Genomic DNA, 20,591 nt, shown 5'->3' on the forward strand with positions numbered 1-20,591 from the left:
GTGGGACCCAGCTTTGGCCGCGCACTCTGGGGCCCTTGCTCCGAGCAGGGCTGAGCCACGGCGCAAGGGGTGGGGCAGCATTCTGCCCTCTTGGAGCGGGGCTAAAGCGGTGCGTGGGCTCCTGGGGGGTGAGCAGGCGCTTCGCCCCCTGCCTGCAAGCTCCCAAGGCTCAACGCTGTGCAACTCAAAGCAGCTGGGCCCGGCCCTGCTCGCTCACCGCTGGGCCCTGCTGCCTGGGGAGGGAGTGGGGCTGCTGGCAGGTGGGACAAGGTCTGCCCCTGCGAATGCAGCCCGGGCCCTGCTAGGTTGCTGCAGCATGAGTGCGGGGCCCCCAGGGCTGGTGCTGGTTCCCCTCTGCAGACCCAGAGTGCAGCAGGGCCTATGCAGCCCTGGGGGCACTGGAAGGACCATTGCTCTGGGACAAACTGGAGCCGTGGTGCAGGGCGCCGGCTGGGCTTTATTGGGTACGGGGCCTGCTGCGGCCTGGCAAACAGCTCTCCGGGGAGCAGGGCGCGGCTGGGCTGGCAGCGAGCGCGGGGGGCCCTGGCTCAGCCTGGGGGCAGCTCCCTGGGACGGCACAGCCAGCTGCACACCCCTTTGGTCCCCTTGCAGCCAGCTGGTGCCGAAGGCTGCCGGCCCCATAGCGCACTGGTCTCTCCGGCGGGGCCCTGGGGCCTATGGGCTCCGGCTGCTCCCCGTGAGGGGGTTCAGGCTCCCGAAGGAGTGCAGGCTGCGGAAGGGGTTGATCAGCTTCATGGCCAAGTAGCCCTGTGGGGGGGAGAGGGAGGGGGAGTCAAGGGGGTCAGGAGCTGCAGGAGTGGGCAGCCCTCTGCCTGCAGCTGGCCTGGAGCAGCTCTGGCTTGGGGTGTCCCCCAGCCAGCCAGCCCCCCACCTCTCCCCTTCCAGCAGCCAGTGTGGGGTGCTGCCCTGGCCAGGCAGGGTGGCTCTGTTCCTGGCTGCTGCCTGGCATGGCCCCAGGGTGAGTTTGGGGGACAGCCCACTCCCGTGGCTGGGCTATGGGTGGGTGTGCGGGGGGGGCCTTTCCCCGGCTGGGCTATGGGTGGGTGTGGGGGGGGCCTTTCCCCAGCTGGGCTCTGTGGGGTGGGGGCCCCTTCTGGGCCGGGCCGCTCACCGGTGAGGCGTAGACGAAGGTCGCGGCCAGCAGCAGCAGCAGGCCGAGCAGCAGCCCCAGGATGATCCTGCACTTGTGGGGCTGCCACAGGGTGTAGCGCAGGCTCTTGAGGGGGGCCATGAACCAGAGGAACGAGGCTTCGGGGCGCCTGCGGGGGGGGGGAGGGGGTTGGGCCACTATCCCAGCATGCCTTGGGGTAGCCCAGCTGGGGCCCCAGGCGGCGCAGGGGCTTCCAGAGCTGGGCTGGGGATGCCGGGTGGGGGCTCCCTCTGCTTGCAGGCCTGTGGCCCCGCCCCTTCATGAAGCCCCGCCCCTTTCTGCTGCCCCGCCCCTTTCTGTGGTCCTGCCACTGGCAGCCCTGCCTCTTTCTGCTGCCCCCCCCCCCCCACCAGCACCCCCACCCCTCTCTGCCTCTCCTCGGGGGGTCCCCCTGTTCTGACACTCTACTGCAGCCCTGCCCCCCCAGTAGGGAGCACGAGCGCCCCAGTCCCACGGCTGCAGCAGGGCAGGAGCTGGCTGGGGAGGGGGTTTGGAGCCGGGGAGGCCAGAGCAGCGCAGAGCGGGGCCGTGTGCAGCTGGCAGCGAGGGGCCGGCCATGAACCCTCCAGCCGTACCCCACGGGAGCCCAGGGGACCCCAGGCCCTGGAGCCAGCACCAGCGTGGGCCACTCTCCCCCCAGCCCCTAGCAGTGCAGCCCAGAAGCGTGGCCAGGCCACGGGCAGGCACCCAGCAGCGCCTGCTTCGCCCCCCGTGTTACCCAGCCTGGCCGTGCCCGGCCCCTGGCTTACTCAGGGGGCTGCAGGGTGGGGTTCGCGTTCGGCTCCTCCCTCCCCTTGCCAGCAGGCCGCTCTTCCGCCTCCTTCTCGGTCAGGAGCTCCAGGGTCAGCTCCAGCTTGCCCTGGCGAAGCAAAGCCGCGCTGGCAGTGCCAGGAGGCAGAGAGCTGCTTGCCCCGGCGCCAGCTGAGTCCAGCCCCTGCTGCCCTGCCAGGACTGAGGCCTGCGTGGGGCTAAACCCAGAGGGGGGGTTTGCTGCGCCCTGCAGCTAGGGGAGCCCGGGGGGCGGGGGGGGGGGGGACGGTTGCTGGTGAAGCAGCCACAGGCGGGGAGGGCTGGGGCCTCTGGCCAGAGCAGAGTGAGCGACCGAGATGCGGGATCTGAGGCAGGCTGGAGGGATCCAGGAGCCCTCACCGCAACCGGTGCATGTGAGGGCAGGGACAAGGGGAACCTTTAATCCCAGCATCCCAGGGCGGGAAGGGACCTCGGGAGGTCAGAGTCCAGCCCCTGCCCAAAGCAGGATCAACCCCAACTCAGTCATCCCAACCAGGGCCTTGTCCAGCTGGGACTTCAAAACCTCCAGGGATGGAGATTCCACCACCTCTCTAGGCGACACATCCCAGTGCTTCACCTCCCGCCCGGGGAAAGAGTTTTTCTTAACAGCCAACCTGCACCTCCCACTCTGTAACTTCAGCCCATTGCTCCTTGTTCTGTCACCCCTGAGAACCACTGCCGGCCCCTCTGTGCCCCCGGCTCGGCGCCTACCGACACCCGCTGCCGGCCCCTCTGTGCCCCCGGCTCGGCGCCTACCGACACCCGCTGCCGGCCCCTCTGTGCCCCCCCCGGCCCGGCGCCTACCGACACCCGCTGCCGGCCCCTCTGTGCCCCCGGCTCGGCGCCTACCGACACCCGCTGCCGGCCCCTCTGTGCCCCCGGCTCGGCGCCTACCGACACCCGCTGCCGGCCCCTCTGTGCCCCCCCCGGCCCGGCGCCTACCGACACCCGCTGCCGGCCCCTCTGTGCCCCCGGCTCGGCGCCTACCGACACCCGCTGCCGGCCCCTCTGTGCCCCCGGCTCGGCGCCTACCGACACCCGCTGCCGGCCCCTCTGTGCACCCCCCGGCCCGGCGCCTACCGACACCCGCTGCCGGCCCCTCTGTGCCCCCGGCTCGGCGCCTACCGACACCCGCTGCCGGCCCCTCTGTGCGCCCCCCGGCCCGGCGCCTACCGACACCCACTGCCGGCCCCTCTGTGCCCCCCCCCGGCCCGGCGCTTACCGACACCCGCTGCCGGCCCCTCTGTGCCCCCCCCCCGGCCCGGCGCCTACCGACACCCGCTGCCGGCCCCTCTGTGCCCCCCCCGGCCCGGCGCCTACCGACACCCGCTGCCGGCCCCTCTGTGCCCCCCCCGGCCCGGCGCCTACCGACACCCGCTGCCGGCCCCTCTGTGCCCCCCCCGGCCCGGCGCCTACCGACACCCGCTGCCGGCCCCTCTGTGCCCCCGGCTCGGCGCCTACCGACACCCGCTGCCGGCCCCTCTGTGCGCCCCCCGGCCCAGCGCCTACCGACACCCGCTGCCGGCCCCTCTGTGCCCCCGGCTCGGCGCCTACCGACACCCGCTGCCGGCCCCTCTGTGCACCCCCCGGCCCGGCGCCTACCGACACCCGCTGCCGGCCCCTCTGTGCCCCCGGCTCGGCGCCTACCGACACCCGCTGCCGGCCCCTCTGTGCCCCCCCCCCGGCCCGGCGCCTACCGACACCCGCTGCCGGCCCCTCTGTGCCCCCGGCTCGGCGCCTACCGACACCCGCTGCCGGCCCCTCTGTGCGCCCCCCGGCCCAGCGCCTACCGACACCCGCTGCCGGCCCCTCTGTGCGCCCCCCGGCCCGGCGCCTACCGACACCCACTGCCGGCCCCTCTGTGCCCCCCCCGGCCCAGCGCTTACCGACACCCGCTGCCGGCCCCTCTGTGCCCCCCCCCCGGCCCGGCGCCTACCGACACCCGCTGCCGGCCCCTCTGTGCCCCCCCCGGCCCGGCGCCTACCGACACCCGCTGCCGGCCCCTCTGTGCGCCCCCCGGCCCGGCGCCTACCGACACCCGCTGCCGGCCCCTCTGTGCCCCCGGCCCGGCGCCTACCGACACCCGCTGCCGGCCCCTCTGTGCCCCCCCCCGGCCCAGCGCCTACCGACACCCGCTGCCGGCCCCTCTGTGCCCCCCCCCGGCCCAGCGCCTACCGACACCTGCTGCCGGCCCCTCTGTGCCCCCCCCGGCCCGGCGCCTACCGACACCCGCTGCCGGCCCCTCTGTGCCCCCGGCTCGGCGCCTACCGACACCCGCTGCCGGCCCCTCTGTGCACCCCCCGGCCCGGCGCCTACCGACACCCGCTGCCGGCCCCTCTGTGCCCCCGGCTCGGCGCCTACCGACACCCGCTGCCGGCCCCTCTGTGCGCCCCCCGGCCCGGCGCCTACCGACACCCACTGCCGGCCCCTCTGTGCCCCCCCCCGGCCCGGCGCTTACCGACACCCGCTGCCGGCCCCTCTGTGCCCCCCCCCCGGCCCGGCGCCTACCGACACCCGCTGCCGGCCCCTCTGTGCCCCCCCCGGCCCGGCGCCTACCGACACCCGCTGCCGGCCCCTCTGTGCCCCCCCCGGCCCGGCGCCTACCGACACCCGCTGCCGGCCCCTCTGTGCCCCCCCCGGCCCGGCGCCTACCGACACCCGCTGCCGGCCCCTCTGTGCCCCCGGCTCGGCGCCTACCGACACCCGCTGCCGGCCCCTCTGTGCGCCCCCCGGCCCAGCGCCTACCGACACCCGCTGCCGGCCCCTCTGTGCCCCCGGCTCGGCGCCTACCGACACCCGCTGCCGGCCCCTCTGTGCACCCCCCGGCCCGGCGCCTACCGACACCCGCTGCCGGCCCCTCTGTGCCCCCGGCTCGGCGCCTACCGACACCCGCTGCCGGCCCCTCTGTGCCCCCCCCCCGGCCCGGCGCCTACCGACACCCGCTGCCGGCCCCTCTGTGCCCCCGGCTCGGCGCCTACCGACACCCGCTGCCGGCCCCTCTGTGCGCCCCCCGGCCCAGCGCCTACCGACACCCGCTGCCGGCCCCTCTGTGCGCCCCCCGGCCCGGCGCCTACCGACACCCACTGCCGGCCCCTCTGTGCCCCCCCCGGCCCAGCGCTTACCGACACCCGCTGCCGGCCCCTCTGTGCCCCCCCCCCGGCCCGGCGCCTACCGACACCCGCTGCCGGCCCCTCTGTGCCCCCCCCGGCCCGGCGCCTACCGACACCCGCTGCCGGCCCCTCTGTGCGCCCCCCGGCCCGGCGCCTACCGACACCCGCTGCCGGCCCCTCTGTGCCCCCGGCCCGGCGCCTACCGACACCCGCTGCCGGCCCCTCTGTGCCCCCCCCCGGCCCAGCGCCTACCGACACCCGCTGCCGGCCCCTCTGTGCCCCCCCCCGGCCCAGCGCCTACCGACACCTGCTGCCGGCCCCTCTGTGCCCCCCCCGGCCCGGCGCCTACCGACACCCGCTGCCGGCCCCTCTGTGCCCCCGGCTCGGCGCCTACCGACACCCGCTGCCGGCCCCTCTGTGCCCCCCCCCGGCCCAGCGCCTACCGACACCCGCTGCCGGCCCCTCTGTGCCCCCCCCCCGGCCCAGCGCCTACCGACACCCGCTGCCGGCCCCTCTGTGCGCCCCCCGGCCCAGCGCCTACCGACACCTGCTGCCGGCCCCTCTGTGCCCCCGGCTCGGCGCCTACCGACACCCGCTGCCGGCCCCTCTGTGCCCCCGGCCCAGCGCCTACCGACACCCGCTGCCGGCCCCTCTGTGCCCCCCCCGGCCCGGCGCCTACCGACACCCGCTGCCGGCCCCTCTGTGCACCCCCCGGCTCGGCGCCTACCGACACCCGCTGCCGGCCCCTCTGTGCCCCCGGCCCAGCGCCTACCGACACCCGCTGCCGGCCCCTCTGTGCCCCCCCCGGCCCGGCGCCTACCGACACCCGCTGCCGGCCCCTCTGTGCCCCCCCCGGCCCGGCACCTACCGACACCCGCTGCCGGCCCCTCTGTGCCCCCCCCGGCCCGGCGCCTACCGACACCCGCTGCCGGCCCCTCTGTGCCCCGCCCCAGCCGGGCGCTTACCGACACCCACTGCCGGCCCCTCTGTGCCCCCCCCGGCCCAGCGCCTACCGACACCCACTGCCGGCCCCTCTGTGCCCCTGGCCCGGCGCCTACCGACACCCGCTGCCGGCCCCTCTGTGCGCCCCCCAGCCCGGCGCCTACCGACACCCGCTGCCGGCCCCTCTGTGCGCCCCCCAGCCCGGCGCCTACCGACACCCACTGCCGGCCCCTCTGTGCCCCCCCCGGCCCGGCGCCTACCGACACCCACTGCCGGCCCCTCTGTGCCCCTGGCCCGGCGCCTACCGACACCCGCTGCCGGCCCCTCTGTGCCCCCGGCTCGGCGCCTACCGACACCCACTGCCGGCCCCTCTGTGCCCCTGGCCCGGCGCCTACCGACACCCACTGCCGGCCCCTCTGTGCCCCCGGCTCGGCGCCTACCGACACCCGCTGCCGGCCCCTCTGTGCGCCCCCCAGCCCGGCGCCTACCGACACCCGCTGCCGGCCCCTCTGTGCGCCCCCCAGCCCGGCGCCTACCGACACCCACTGCCGGCCCCTCTGTGCCCCCCCCGGCCCGGCGCCTACCGACACCCGCTGCCGGCCCCTCTGTGCCCCTGGCCCGGCGCCTACCGACACGCGCTGCCGGCCCTCCTCCTGCACCGTGCATGGCCACCAGCCGCGGACGCTCTTTTTCTTGAAGAGGGAGATTCTCCGGGGGGGGCGGGCGAGGGCGCCGCTCTCCTCCTGCAGCATTTTCAGGGTGCAGGCCCGGGGGCGCCTGGCCGGGCTGGGCATGCTGAGCAGCCTGAGCTCCAGAACGCCTGCAAGCAGCAAAGGGGGAGGCTGAGGGGCTGCCTGGCCCAGGCTGCAGGTGGTGGGCAGAGCAGGGCAGGGCTCTCCCACAGAGGCGCCCTCTCCTGCCCTCCAAGGGTGGGGAGCTCCCCCCACCAGCCCAGCCGCCCCACTCCGGTTGTGCAGGCAGCAAAGCCGGCTGCTGCACCCCAGCAGTGGCTGCATTCAGGCTGCTGCTTGGGCCAGGTGGTGAGCTCACTACCCCCACCCCCGCCAGTGGCCAGGGCAGAGACCCCAGGCCCATCAGCCTGCCGGGGAAAGGCCTCACCGAGGAAATCGTCAGCTGAGAACTTGTCGTTGTCCCACACCTGGAGGATGAGCTTGGGGGGCACCTTCAGCACCGTCTCGTCCAGGCTCCAGAGGGACACCTGGGAGCAGAGCAGGCAGGGGCTGAGCGGGCCCCGTGGGTTGCGGGGGAAGTGGGCACCCTGGGCCTTGGCCCACCCAGGGGCTGGGGCACTTCCCAGCCGCCAGCCCGAGGAACGGCTGGTTCAGGTCTGCAGCCCGGGCTGGGTTCTGAGCTGGGCTGCAGCCGCTGCTGCCCAATGCAGGGCTCAGGGCTCCCCAGGGCAGCACTCGGCTCGCCCAGGGAGCTGCAGCATCTACCAGGGCCGGGCTGAGCCGGCTGCTGAGGGCACCAGCGCTGCTGTCCCTTCCCCACCCCCCGGCTGGGGCGCTGCCAGCCAGGATGGGGCCGTCACCCCGGAGCAGGAGACGGGCTGGAGAAAAGCTCTGCTCAGGGGCCACTGGGCTGTGCTGGGTCAGGCTGGTGGAGCAGGGCCACAAATGGCCCCAGCACAGCAGCGTCAGGGCGGGGGCCGGGGCCGGCGGGTGGGGGGGGCCAGGGCCAGGCCAGCGGGGGAGGGGCGCCCGGAGCTGCCCCCACCTTGCGGGGCAGGACGCAGAGCTGCTCCATGGGCAGGAAGTCGAAGGGGAGGACGAAGCGCCAGTTGAAGTTGCCCTCCCCGCCCAGCGACCTGTAGTGCACGTCCGTTCGCTGCCGCTCCTCCTCCAGGCCGTCCAGCCACCTGCGGGGGGGGGGGGGAGGGGGGGCACCAGGCAGGGCTGGGTCTGGCTGCGGGCTGGGCACTCCATGCCCCTCCCCCTGCCAGCCGGGCACTGCACACCCCTCCCCCCCCACCAGCCAGGCACTGCACGCCTCCCCCCCCGCCAGCCGGGCACTCCATGCCCCTCCCCCTGCCAGCTGGGCACTGCACACCCCTCCCCCCCACCAGCCATGCACTGCACACCCCTCCCCTCGCCACCAGCCGGGCACTGCATGCCCCTCCCCCCACCAGCCAGACACTGCGTGCGCCTCCCCCCCACCAGCCGGGCACTGCATGCCCCTCCCCCCACCAGCCAGACACTGTGTGCGCCTCCCCCCCGCCAGCCACGCACTGCATGCCCCTCCCCCCACCAGCCAGACACTGTGTGCGCCTCCCCCCCACCAGCCGGGCACTGCTCACCCCGCCCCCTCCTCCCCGACAAGGTACTGCACTGCCTGCCCCTCCACCACCGAGCACTGCATGCCCCCTCTGCATCCAATGGGCCTGTTGGGACCCTGAGCCTCCCCGGTGACCCCTTAGTCCACCTGCCCCAGAGCCACATCTGTGCAGAGCTGGGCCCTGGGGGGCGTGGCACAGAGCCGGCAGGGGCAGTGGGTCAGGAGTGGGAAGCGGTTGCCGCGGCTGCAGGCGTGGCCGGGGCAGGCACCGTCCCCCCAGTCGTGCTCACCCGTGTGCGGAGTAGCTGCTGGTGTGGGCACCAGGCTGTGCCCCACGGGGAGACACAACCCCAGGTGTGGGCGCGCTGCCCACCCGCAGGGAGATGGGGGGGACCCTCGCGAGCGGCTGCAGCAGCGCCCAGGGGCCAGGGAGGAGCCCAGGGCTGGGACCTCGGGGGGCTGCAGGCTGCTCCGACCCCGGCCCCGCTCTGGGTGGTGGCAGTGGCCGGCCCGACCCTGGCGCACCCTCACCCTTTCACGTAGATGTCGCTCATCCGCTGGCCCATGATGCTGGTGTCGCGCAAATCCACGTCCCGCGTGTTCCAGACGATGCAGCGCAGCTGGTACCTGGGGGCGGGCAGGGCGGGCGGTTGGGCTGCGCCGACAGGGATGCAGGGAGCCACCAGGCACAGGGAGGGCTGCAGAGGACAGACGCCCAGGGCAGGGACCCCAGCAGGGAAGGAGCTTCAAGGGAGGGGTCCTCCAGTTGCTGAGCCAGGCTGGGCAGCCGGGGCGGGGCCACGGAGCTGCAGGTGGCCTGGGCAGGGCGTGGCCAGGGCTGGAGGTGGGGGGGAGCTGGGTGTGGCTAGGGCTGGAGGTGGCAGGAGGGGAGCTGGGCGTGGCCAGGGCTGGGCGTGGTGGGGGGAGCTGGGCATGGCTGGAGGTGGGGGGGGAGCTGGGCGTGGCCAGGGCTGGAGGTGGCCGGGGGGGGGGAGCTGGGCGTGGCCAGGGCTGGGCGTGGCCGAGGAGCTGGGCGTGGTGGGGGAGCCGGGGGGGTTGCCCAGGCCTGGGGCTGGCCAGCCTGGGTGGGTGCTGCACCGGGGTCGCCCGCTCCGTGGGATTTGTCCCACTCACCGTCGGGGCTTTCGCGGGGTGATGTTGACGGGCGGGCCGGGGGGCCCCAAGCTCTCCGGGAAGATGTCCACCCACAGCTGCAGTTTCCCCTGCGGGCAGACAGGCCGGGCACCATCTGGATGTGGGCCCCGGGCCAGGCCAGCTCCCCACCTGTGCGTGAGCCGCCTGCTGGCGCCACCCCCGAGCATGCGCCCGCCCAGGCCATCTGGGGCTCCTCTGGGGCCTGGCACCTGGCTCCCGCCCGAGCCAGCCTCCCCATCCTCCCCCACAACGGCTGGCCGCCCGCCTGGCCTGCCACTCGCAGCCACGCCGCCCTCTGGGCCTGGCCTCCCGCCGCCCGTCACCCTGCACGTGCCCCCTCCGCTCGCCCTGCCATGCATCCCGCCCCTTGGGCACCCCCCACCCACGCGCTCCTGTGACCTGCGAAGGGGAGGGGCGGGCAGGGCTTCCCCCCAGCAGGTGGCTGTACAGGGCTAAGCAGCCCACCGGACACAGCCCCGTCCCATGGCCCAGCGCCGGCTCTCTGGGCTTGTCCCTGGTGCAGCACCTTTGGGCACACGTTGCTGGGGGGCTGTTATCTGACAGCTCCCGGGGAGCACAGCGTATGTATGCAAGACCCCCCCCGCCCCCCGCTGCTGGAATCCAGCCAAGACAAGAAGCCAGCCCCAAACCCCCCCTGCACAAGGGGGACGGGTCAAGGGAACGCTGTGTCCCATCTGCATTGCACACCAGCCAGAAGGAGCCCTCCCGTCGCGCACGGCCAGGAGAGCAGCCAGCCCCAAGCCAGCCCCACACCAAAGCTCCAGCCGGGGTGAGATCTCGGCTCCGGGTGGAAACAGACCCAGGTCACCCGCCCTCTGGTCAGTGATTGTCAGACCCACTTGGGTGCTGAATGCTCGGGTGGGTCCCACAGCGTGGGCACTGCCTCGCGGCGCTCCCACGCAGGGACCAGGCGGGGCCTGAGCACAGCCTCTTGGGAATGCTCCCCTCTGTGCACCGCCCAGGCAGACGGGGGTTCCTTCTCCAGCCATTGCGTGGGCCCCACACAGCCCCTCCTCATGCTCAAGGAAGGGTTCTGGTGCCTCTGTCCCCAACACAGCCCAAGTCGGGGGCACGGTCCCATGGAGTGGCACCTAACCCTGCTCAGCTGAGCGCCTGCTGCCTTTTCACTCCCTCTCCCGCACTCAGCTCTGGAGGTCCCAGGTTCGAGGCCGCCCACGGGGTGGTGACATCCGGCTAAGCTCTGCATCAGCCCTGCTGGGCTGTCAGCTGCTCCTGGCTGACCGTTCTGGGCCTCACCTCCCATCACCAGCTGGGCACCCAGACCAGGTGAAGCTTCCCAGAGCAGGGAGCTCTGTCTCTCTTGCCCCTGCGCCCGAGCCGTTCCAATCCCACTTACGTTAGCAGCACGGCTGCGACTGTCCCTTGCAAGGGCCCTGCCCGGCAACTGGTGACTTTCACAGGGAAGCTGCTCTTCCCTCTCCCCCGCACCACTTCGGCTTCCCATTCGCTCTGCACCAGCGCGCCATGTCCCTGAGCTAGAGCCCTGGTGTGCCCCAGTGCCCGTGGGGGCTTGGTCATCGAGGGGGTCACTAGCAGAATGGGTGGGGGGTGAAAGTGGGGCCAGGGAGGGGCTGGCTCCAGTGAGGGGGAGGGGCTGACGCCAAGGTGGGGCTGACTCTGGGGGAGGGGAAGGGCTGACTGGAGGAAGGGGTGGGTCTGACTTCAGGGAGGGGGAGGGGCTGACTCCAGCAGGGGGGCTAACTCTGCAGAGTGGGAGGGGCTAACTCCAGGGAGGAGGAGGAGGGGCTAACTCCATAGCAGGGAATGGGCTGGCTCCAGAGAGGGGGAGCGCCTGACTCTTCAGCAGGGGAGGGGCTGACTCGGGGGAGGGGCTCACACGGCAGCGGGGGCAGGGCTCACTCCAGAGAGGGGGGAGGGGCTGACTCCGCAGTGGGGGAGGGGCTGGCTCCAGAGAGGGGGAGGGGCTGACTCTTAGGCAGGGGAGGGGTTGACTCGGGGGGAGAGGCTCACTCCAGAGAGGGGGAAGGCTGACTCTGCGGTCGGGGAGGGGCTAACTCCAGGGAGGAGGAGGGGCTAACTCCATGGCGGGGGATGGGCTGGTTCCAGGGAGGGGGAAGGGCTGACTCCCTGGCAGGGGAGGGGCTGGCGCTGGGGGCGTACGAGGGTGGCAGCTGGAAGGGCGGTGTAACCCCAGCTCGCCGCGTGCCCCCCGGGAGTGACCCCAGCGAAGGCCAACCCCCCCCACCCCCCGCAAGGGGCCGGGCGGCACCGGGGGCTCGGCGCGGGGCCCTACCTGGTCGACGCCCGGCTGAATGCTGTGGTACAAGGTCCTGGTCTCCAGGTGCTCGGGCACCAGGCCGCAGGTGCGCAGCAGGTGCAGGGCCAGGCGCTCCCGGGGGGGGCCCAGGTACTGGTGCGTGGGGCCCTTGCGCTCTGAGAGAGGCGCCAGGCTCAGCACACGCACGGCCGGCACGGCCCAGCGCCCCATCCCCTCGGGTCCCCCATGGCCAGGGGGCTGCGCCCAGCTCACACTGGGGCTGCCTGCCAGACCGTCCCCCCCACCCCCGAGAGCCCCGTGTCCCGCCGGGCGCTCACCGAACTCGGCCAGCGGGAAGTTCCTGCTCCGGAAGGTGGCTCTGCCCCCGTCGGCGTTGAACTCGGGCAGGGCCAGGCTCCGCGTCCGAGCAAAGGCCTCCAGCAGCTGGCTGGGCGGGAGCTGGTCTCGCCACTGGCAGGGCCCAGAACTGGGAAGACGAGGCACTGGGGGTCATGGGGGGGCTGGGAGCCAGGATGCGGTATAACCAGCTCCCCGAGCCCTCCTGGCTGGCTGCACAGGGCCGGGGGGCGGCAATGGTGCCCACGCCTCAGAGAGCTTTCCCAGGCAGGTGGCCCCACGGGGGAAACTGAGGCACGGGGGCAGGGCTAGCACAGGGGTGCCCAGCTGGGAGCAGAGCCCCAGTTCTGAGCTCCTACCATGGGTGGGGACTCCTGGGTGAGTCCGGCGCGAGTCAGGCTGGGGCTGGTCTGTCCCCGACTCCTCCTCCGGGTGCCCTGCGGGCTGGGCCCCCCCAGTGCCGGGGCTCCCCCACACCCCCCGGGAGACAGGACATCTCTGTGGCCAGCCAGGACCATCGTCCAGAGAGGCCGAGGGACCCTGTCACTTCTGCAGCAGGGCCAGCTCAGAGGCAGCTGCCCCCCAACACCCGAGGCTCTTGAGCCCACGTCCCGCTGTGCAGAGCCCCTGGTCTGTACCTCCCACTCCCCTCTGGGGCAGCGCCCGAGGCCTGGGCCCTGCAGACCACCCTGGGGGAGGGGAAGCCGGCTGCACCCCGTGCCCCAGACTAGCCAGGCCCTGTGCCCCGTGGCTGGACTTTTATTCCAGACACAGAGGTCATTTTAATGCCCAGGGTATCTATTGGCCCTCAACAGTGTGCAGGGGGAGGGCCATGTAGGTGTCTAATGGAAGCTGACAATGCTCTGAATCTGTGTGTGGTACTTGTGTGTCTGTGCCAGGTCTGGAGACAGAGTTGTGGGTTTTAGCTCTGTAGCTGTGTTAGAAATGTTTCAGTGCTGAGACTCCCAATGGGAGGTGGATCTCACCCCGGCCAGGATATGCACACACACATCCAGAATGGGGAGAGGCTGTCTAGGAACGACAACAGCAGAAAGGGATCTAGGGGTTATAGTGGACCACAAGCTAAATATGAGTCAACAGTGTGATGCTGTTGCAAAAAAAGCAAACATGATTCCGGGATGTATTAACCGGTGTGCTGTGAACAAGACACGAGAAATCATTCTCCCGCTCTCCTCTGCGCTGGTTAGGCCTCAGCTGGAGTCTTGTGGCCAGTTCTGGGCACCGCAGTTCAAGAAAGATGTGGAGAAATTAGAGAGGGTCCAAAAGAGAGCGACAAGAATGATTAAAGGGCTGGAGAATGTGACCTATGAAGAAAGGCTGAAAGAATTGGGCTTGTTTAGTTTGGAAAAGAGAAGATTGAGGGGGACGTGATAGCGGTTTTCAGGTATCTAAAAGGGGTGTCATAAGAAGGAGGGAGAAAACTTGTTCTTCTTGGGCTCTGAGGATAGAACAAGAGGCAACGGGCTTAAACTGCAGCAAGGGAGGTTTAGGTTGGCCATTAGGAAAAAGTTCCTAACTGTCAGGGTGGTCAAACACTGGAATAAATTGCCAAGGGAGGTTGTGGAATCTCCATCGCTGGAGATATTTAAGAACAGGTTAGGTAGATGTCTATCGGGGTGGTTTAGACAGTACTTGGTCCTGCCATTGGGGCAAGGGGCTGGACTCGATGGCCTCTCGAGGTCCCTTCCAGTCCCAGTGCTCTATGATTCTATGGTAACAGACTGACCAAAGGCGCAGACGGCCACTACACATCTCAGAAACGTGGGACCTGTCCCTGGGATGCAGCCCACTGGTCAGGCGACCAGGGCTGAGTGCAGGAACTGAGATGAGATGCTCAGACATCCAGCCCACCAGCCACGCCCATGATTGGGATGCGCCGGCCAAACCAGCCACCAATGGCTCAGCCACAGCAGCTCACCTGGGTCAGGAGACATTGACCCTCAAGGGCCGATGGGAAGGAGAAAGGGCTTTGTCCCTCCACGGGGGACAACTATCAAGGAGCCGTCACCCCTCATGGGATGGGCTTTCAGAGGCTTCAAGACTCGGCAGAGAACATCGCTGGCCGCATGAAGAGCTGTAACTGATGTATGTAAAGTATCACTTGAACCATTTTCCTCTCTGTTCCTTGCTTCGTAAATAAACCTTTAGATTTTAGAGTCACAAGGATCTGGCCTTTGCATGTTGTTTTGGGTAAGAGCCAAGTATATATTCACTGGGGCTGTGGCTGGACCCTTTGGGGCCTGGAGGAATCTGTGCAAGGTTGGCGGAAACAGGCTTAATAACCTTGCACCTGAGTTTGGGGGTTGTCTGGGCTGGTGCAGCAGCTGGGAGGTCTGGGGGTTTGCTTGTGTGGCGTCTGGCTGGCTCAGGGGCTGGCAGAAGTTCTGTGGAGGCTGTTTGGGTTTGCCTTAGTGAGAAGGAAATCCCAGCCTGGGGCTGGAAGTGCCCCAGATTTAAGCAAAGCTACCCTGGGTCGATCTCCTTAGCTGCGCCCAGAAATCCTGGCTTGGCACACCCTGCTCTGCCCTGGGGTGCGGGTGGGGTGGTGCTGCCACTCACATGCAGTAGACCTCGGGCAGCCCACAGGTGGCCCGGAAGCGGGACAGCAGCCGGTTCTCCAAGTCGATGGTGGTGCTGCCGATCTTCTGGTCGGGGAGGACGAGGTCGTAGTCGAAGAGCGAGACCCGCAGGTCCTTCTCCAGTGGGATGGTGCATGGGAGCTCGAACAGCCTGGCACGGGGGCAAGGAACGGGCACGGAGCCCCCTCTGCAGCCTGAGCTCTGGGCCTCAGCCCCCCGGGGCTCCCAACCCTTCCACCCGCCTGGCCAGAGCCCCGGGGGACGGGCAGGCTCACGCCACAGAGGAGGTCCAGCCCGTGGAGCCTCCAGCTCTGCAGCTGAGGGTGAGCCCAGGAGAACGGCTCTCTGAACAGGCAGCACAGCAGGCAGGGCCGGACTCCCCGACACAGGGTGGGGACTGATTCCTGTGGGCCCTCTGGGCACTGCCCCATAGCACTGAGAGCACAGAGCCCGTCAGCGCCCCCCACCGTGCCAGGCACTCACTGCTGGGGGCCCTTCCCTGGGAGCTGGGTGTCAACCACCCCTCGGCACAGGACATCCCCGGGGCCTGGCCCCCCGAGCGAGCGGAGCGGGAGGGAGCTGCCCCCACACAGGGCTGCCGAGCCCCAGCAGGGGACTCAGGATGCAAAACCCGCCCACATCCGCCACACGCCGAGGCTGGGGTAGGGCCGGGGTCTTGCTGGGCTCCCACGGGGGGGCGACCCAGCCAGGCAGACATCACCCTGGGCGCGGGGGCGGGGGCTGAGACCCCCCCCCAGGTCAGCAGTACAGCCACGTGACCAGCACAGGGTCCTGGAGCCCGCCCCAGGCCGCAGCCTGGCTCTGAGCTGTGCAGGCCCCCCTCCCCTGTGAGGGCCCCCCCCCCCCCCCGCCGCAGTGAAACAGACATTCTTGTCTGTTTCACAGCAGCAGCTGCCAGGTTCCCTGTGCTCGCCTGGGGGCGCTCAGCGTGCGGGGCCTGGTTTCAAACAGGCTGTCGGGGGCCTGCAAATGGGTGCTGGAGGGCAGGGGTGTGCCACATGGCCTGCTACCCACCACCAGGGGATGCGCCCCGGGGGGGGTGGGGGTCAGGCCCAGAGCTGCCCTGGGGCTTGGGAGAGCTGCAGGCTGGCTCACCTGCCGAAGACGGGCTCCAAGGTGTTGGGCAGATACTGGTCTCTGTCCCCCAGTTTCGTCTTGCCCAGGGTGACCCTCACGTAGGGGTCGCACTGCAGAGGGCACAGCCAGGAAGGGCCAGTGAACTAAGGCCCCTTATAGTGCTTGTCCCAGGCAGGACGCGGCACCGGTTAGGGTCTGCCAGGCAGTCGGCCTGGCCAGGCGTCGGGCTGGCCCTGGAGCAGGACATGGGAAGAGGTTCGTGCATCTGGCACCCAGCCCCTGGCGGTGCCCCTGGCACCGGGGAGCCCTGTGCGACTTGGGAAGCAGGTGCCCCTGGGACTGGCCAGGGCCTGAGCATTGTCACACCAGTTCCAGCATCGGGCGCCGGCTTTCCGGGCCCAGCTGAGCGGGCTTGGGAGACACACCCCTGCGGCCCCAGCCAGGAGCTCCATCCCCCTGCCAGGAGGGGGCCTGGGCAGGGCGCGAGCGGACGTGGGCCCCAGGGCTGAGTACCAGGCCGTTCCTGTCCTTGGGCGGCAGGTTAAAGGCCCGGACGACGTACACCCGCACCAGGCACTTCTGGGGGAGGCTGGCGGGCAGCTCCTGGAACTGGCGCGGGGGCAGCGGGGCGCCAGGGTCCTCCGGCAAGGGGTAGAGCTGGAAGAGTCCCTGCAAAGCAACCAAGCCATGGGCCCTGCTGGACGGGTGCAATCGGGGGGTGGGGGGTCGCTGGGCTTGGGGAGTGCGTGGGAGGGGCACACCTGGCTGTGAGGTCCCTGCTGGCTGTCTCCCGGTGACCAGGCCTGGCCGTGGATACCCTGGGCAGCCAGGTAACACCTTGGCTTTAGGGGCACTAGAGCAAAGGGCAGAGCCGGGCCAGACCGGGCAGGTAGGAGGGTTAGTCTGGAGGCAGGGAGGACCGAAGGGGTGCTGGGGGGGCTGGGTTCCCACAGGCCTGCTGGGGTTGCCCGGGGGGGAGGGGGCGAGGCGGTGGCCGGGAGGGGGTGGAGGAAGGACCTTGCTGGTGCATGCCGGGAGCCTTGCAATGGGACCCGGAAGCAGTCATGCGCCAGCGCCGGGGGTCTCACCTTGAATTCCCCGACCACCAGGGGGTCTTCGCTGGCCTCCTCCGGCGCCCGCCCGCGGTACAGCTTGAAGGTGTGGCAGAAATCCTGCAGTCCCTGGAACTCCGGCACTGCCTCCAGCTCACAGTTATAGACCTGCCGAGACAGCCTGGGGTCGGGGTCGGGCTCTGGCCATCCCCAGCTGGGCCGAGCCGGTGGGGCAGTGTCTGTGCTCAGTGGGGGCTGGGATGGAGCCAAGGGCCAGGGAGGGGCCCAGTGCATGGCACAGCCCGAGGCGGAGAGCTACAGCCGAACCTGGAGCGTTGTGATGCAGCAGGCTAGCCGGACACACCCTCTGCTGGACACAGTCAGAACCGGCCCACTGTGTGTCCTATGCCCCATACTGCTCACAAGCTCCATTGCTGGCTGTGTTTCTCAGGCGGGGGCTCTGAGTGCTTTCCATGAGGCCCCTGAGACCCCCAGAGAACACCACAGGCACAAGGCCCCCTAGTTGTTCCAATCTCATACAGCCTGGCCTCACAGTCTGAGAACGCCTGGTCCCTAGACCGCTTCACTCGTCCCAGAAATGCAGCCACTTCTGGGGTGGAGCATGGCAGCTGTATGAAGGCAATGCATGGTTCTGGGCAGAGCAGGCCCCCTGTGTGTGTGTGTGTGTGTGTGTGTGTGTGTGTGCCAGGGCCCACGTAGCTGGCAGCATCAGAGCCTCTCTGCTGTGGCATCTCGCTAGTGAGGGGAATCTCCTTCTGGCCAGCCGGGAAAAGCTCCCAGGAAAAAGACCGCCCTCGCCCATCAGTCTGCGGGCCAGCCTGCCTGGCTGTGGGTAGCCCTCCGCCCTGGTCCTCATCCCCAGACAGAGGGGGGCCGCCTCTCTGCACGCCCCGGCCCAGGCGCTCCTGCTGTACCTTCAGGCTGCCCAGCCCTGCCTGCAGGTAGTCTCTGCTCTTCGCCAGGTCCCCCGTGGCAGCGTAGAATTTGCTCCACCAGTCGATGCCCTCCTCCTCCTCCTCCTCCTGGGGATGGGAGAGCGGCGTGAGCCTTGCTAGCCCGAGGGCGATGCAGGCATCTCTGCTGCGCTGCTGCTGCGCAGGGGACAGGAGTTGCCCCAGCGTCCTCCCTGGAACCCACCTGCTCTGCTCTGGGTGCTGTCCGCAGCCACGACTCGGCAGCCACCCTGCCCAGCATCTGCAGAGAGAAGGGGAATTCAATCTGCCCTGCGAGCGCCCCACGCCTTGTGAGCCCGGGCCCCAGGGTCAGGTTACTCTGGGGCTTTTGTGCAAGGCGTGGGGGGAAAGGCTGGGATTGGCTGCCTGGGCTTGGCTTATTTGCATGCCCGTAGCACGTCTGCATGGGAAGGGAGGCCCAGGGACTCCCCTTTTCCCTTTCAGGGACGCGTGATGGCTGCTGGGGCCCAGGCTGCAGGCTTCTGTGCTGGGCATTGGGCAGTTTGTGTTTGCACTGACCTGCCTGGGCAGCCACAGGTCCCTGCCCTATGCTAACACTACAGAAGGGACATCCCTGGGGGCTCCTCCCTCCTCACCAAGGCTCCTGCAAAGACCCGAGGAACAAGGACTGAATTGGGGGGAGTGCTGGGCCCAGGCTAGAGCAGGGGGGTCTAGCCTGGGCATGGGAACCTGGACCCCCAGGCTGCAGAATTTTGCCTGATGGCTCACGAGCCGGCTGTGGCAGCCCTCCGGGCGGGAACACACTAATTCCTAGCCAGTGTATGCTGCACCGTTTGCATTTCGGTTTTACCGGCTCCTTGGGTCTGTTTGTTAAACCCCGATACCGGCCAAGGCCTGGGGCCTTTCTGCTGCCGGCTCATGCAGCAGCTGGTCCGCCTGCCTGGAACTGCAGCTGGGTGTTCCTGCTGCGGGACTGCTGTCCAGCGTGAGCCCAGGCTGAACAGGGGCACCCCGCTTCTAGGCTGCACCCCGGGGGACCATCATCCAGCCCACCACATGCTGCTCCTCTACTGGACTTCTGAGGGCTCAGGATGTGTCCCCCAGAGACATTCTAGGAGCTATCTCCCATCTCTATGGTAAATGTGGTGCCATGGAGGACCGGCCAGGGCGTCTGGAGGGCTCTTTGAGGGAGTGGCAATCCCAGGAAGGCGCCTGCATATGGGAACTTTTTCATTAGCTTCGGCAGAGCCTCCGTGTTGTGTCCAGGCCAGGCAACGCTCACAGAACGGGCCCAGCGTTAGGCAGAGCAGAGCCGTAGGGGCCACGTAGCTTCGTGAGCCCACACGGATAAGCAGGGATGTCCGGCCAGGTGCTCTGGTTAGCCGCTGACGGGGACCCTCCCTTTCCAGCTTGCTCAGTGATATTTGCTGAGGCTGAACTGGATCCCAGGTGCCTCCCTCTGGCATGCCCGGCCCTTGGCGTATTCTGGCTTGCAACGCTGGCAACTGGGGTTTTGGTGGTTACAAGGGTTTTCTTCTCAGAATTTCCCAGTTCAGTGGCCATGGATTCTGCGAGCAGCTCTCAGGGCCTGAGGAGCGTTCATTCGCACCGCCCTGCCGACCCCCCTCCCGTGGGGCACGGCAGAAATAGCGCCGTTTCACAGGTGGGGAAACTGAGGCACCGAGCATGGGCGGCACTGGTCCGAGGTTGCATGGTGAATCTGGGGCTGAGATGGGTATGGCTTTCCACCCCCTGCTGTAATCCTGAGCTGCTCCGGCTCCCTGGGCCCAGAGGCAGAGCCCCTCAGGCGGGTTAAAGGCAGGCTGGGCAAGCACGAAGCCGAGAAACCTCGGAGCAAGGTGCAGGAGGCCCTGGGCTGCTGGGGAAAGCACTCACCTTGGCAAGCTTCCCCTTGGGAGCCACTGCAGCGGGCAGAGAGGGTGGAAGAGAAAAGAGACAAGGGATTAATGACCCCAGTGGCAATAACCCCGGGTCTGCTCTGGCCTGGCCAGGCTGCACCATCCCACTGGGCCCTCTGGCCTCAGCAGCCAGGGAGTCACTCTTCAGTGCTGGGAATGAGCTGCCTGCGGGGGCCGGGCTTAGCACTGGCGGCCTCCGCAGGTCCGGCCTTGCCCCGGGAGGGGCCGCGCGGCTGTAGGGAACCCGCTCCGAGCTCGGTGGCATTTCTGGGCGCTGCAGCGGGAAGCTGGCATGTACCGCTGCCCTGCCTTGCTCCCGGGACGCCAAGCTGCCTGTCACAGCTAGGGCGGACGGGCACCAGCAGTGCTGGGCGAGTGGCGCCAAGGGGGCACCCCACGGCTGGGACATCTAGGGCAGATGGGCACCAGCGCCAAGGGGGCACCCCACGGCTGGGACAGCTGGAACTGCTGGGGTGGCGTACGATGGGAGCTCACTGGGTGCAGCTCCTGCCCCCCGGCGAGGGGCACGGCCCAAGTTCTGCGGCGGAGTCAGGCCTGGCAGAGCTGCGGGCTGGACCACATGGGGGCTGAGCTCCTGGCTGGCAGGGGTGACCTCCAGCTGCCCCAGCGAGCTGGGTGGCGTTGGAGGGATTCGCGGCTCGGCCGATACCTGGGGGTGGCAGATGGGGCAGGTGCCCCTCGGCTGAGGGCTGGCAGATGTATTGGTGCAGGGCTTGGACGTTGGCCTGGCCCACCAGCGGCTTGTAGCCAAACTCCCGGTTGTCCACAACCTTCAGGTTGATGGGGGGCGTGAAATCCTCCTCCATGGGCAGGTGCTGCGGCGGGGGTCAAGCAGGGCTGTGAGCTCCCAGCTAGGCCGGCCGCCTGGCCCCCAGCCCTGGCGCGGC

General features: G+C 69.9%; 1 protein-coding gene across 1 annotated transcript in view; it reads right to left on the reverse strand.

Moving 5' to 3' along the window:
* Nucleotides 1–531: 531 nt before the first annotated feature.
* The window catches only part of FER1L5 (fer-1 like family member 5), an 82,921-nt gene continuing 62,861 nt past the window's right edge, over nucleotides 532–20,591 (reverse strand). Inside the window, exons 38-55 of the mRNA XM_074981575.1 lie at nucleotides 20,354–20,519; nucleotides 19,661–19,686; nucleotides 17,988–18,044; nucleotides 17,765–17,872; nucleotides 16,866–16,997; nucleotides 16,291–16,446; nucleotides 15,796–15,887; nucleotides 14,660–14,830; nucleotides 12,061–12,209; nucleotides 11,759–11,898; nucleotides 9,442–9,530; nucleotides 8,839–8,934; nucleotides 7,750–7,891; nucleotides 7,132–7,231; nucleotides 6,642–6,832; nucleotides 1,921–2,030; nucleotides 1,133–1,280; nucleotides 532–768 (exon numbers count right to left, since the gene is read on the reverse strand). Of these exons, the coding sequence (XP_074837676.1) occupies nucleotides 676–768; nucleotides 1,133–1,280; nucleotides 1,921–2,030; nucleotides 6,642–6,832; nucleotides 7,132–7,231; nucleotides 7,750–7,891; nucleotides 8,839–8,934; nucleotides 9,442–9,530; nucleotides 11,759–11,898; nucleotides 12,061–12,209; nucleotides 14,660–14,830; nucleotides 15,796–15,887; nucleotides 16,291–16,446; nucleotides 16,866–16,997; nucleotides 17,765–17,872; nucleotides 17,988–18,044; nucleotides 19,661–19,686; nucleotides 20,354–20,519 (2,166 nt within the window). The 3' untranslated portion in view covers nucleotides 532–675. The remainder of the gene's footprint in view (nucleotides 769–1,132; nucleotides 1,281–1,920; nucleotides 2,031–6,641; nucleotides 6,833–7,131; nucleotides 7,232–7,749; nucleotides 7,892–8,838; nucleotides 8,935–9,441; nucleotides 9,531–11,758; nucleotides 11,899–12,060; nucleotides 12,210–14,659; nucleotides 14,831–15,795; nucleotides 15,888–16,290; nucleotides 16,447–16,865; nucleotides 16,998–17,764; nucleotides 17,873–17,987; nucleotides 18,045–19,660; nucleotides 19,687–20,353; nucleotides 20,520–20,591) is intronic.

Source organism: Carettochelys insculpta, chromosome 31 (assembly GCF_033958435.1).
Source record: "Carettochelys insculpta isolate YL-2023 chromosome 31, ASM3395843v1, whole genome shotgun sequence".
NCBI classification, from domain to species: Eukaryota; Metazoa; Chordata; order Testudines; family Carettochelyidae; genus Carettochelys; species Carettochelys insculpta.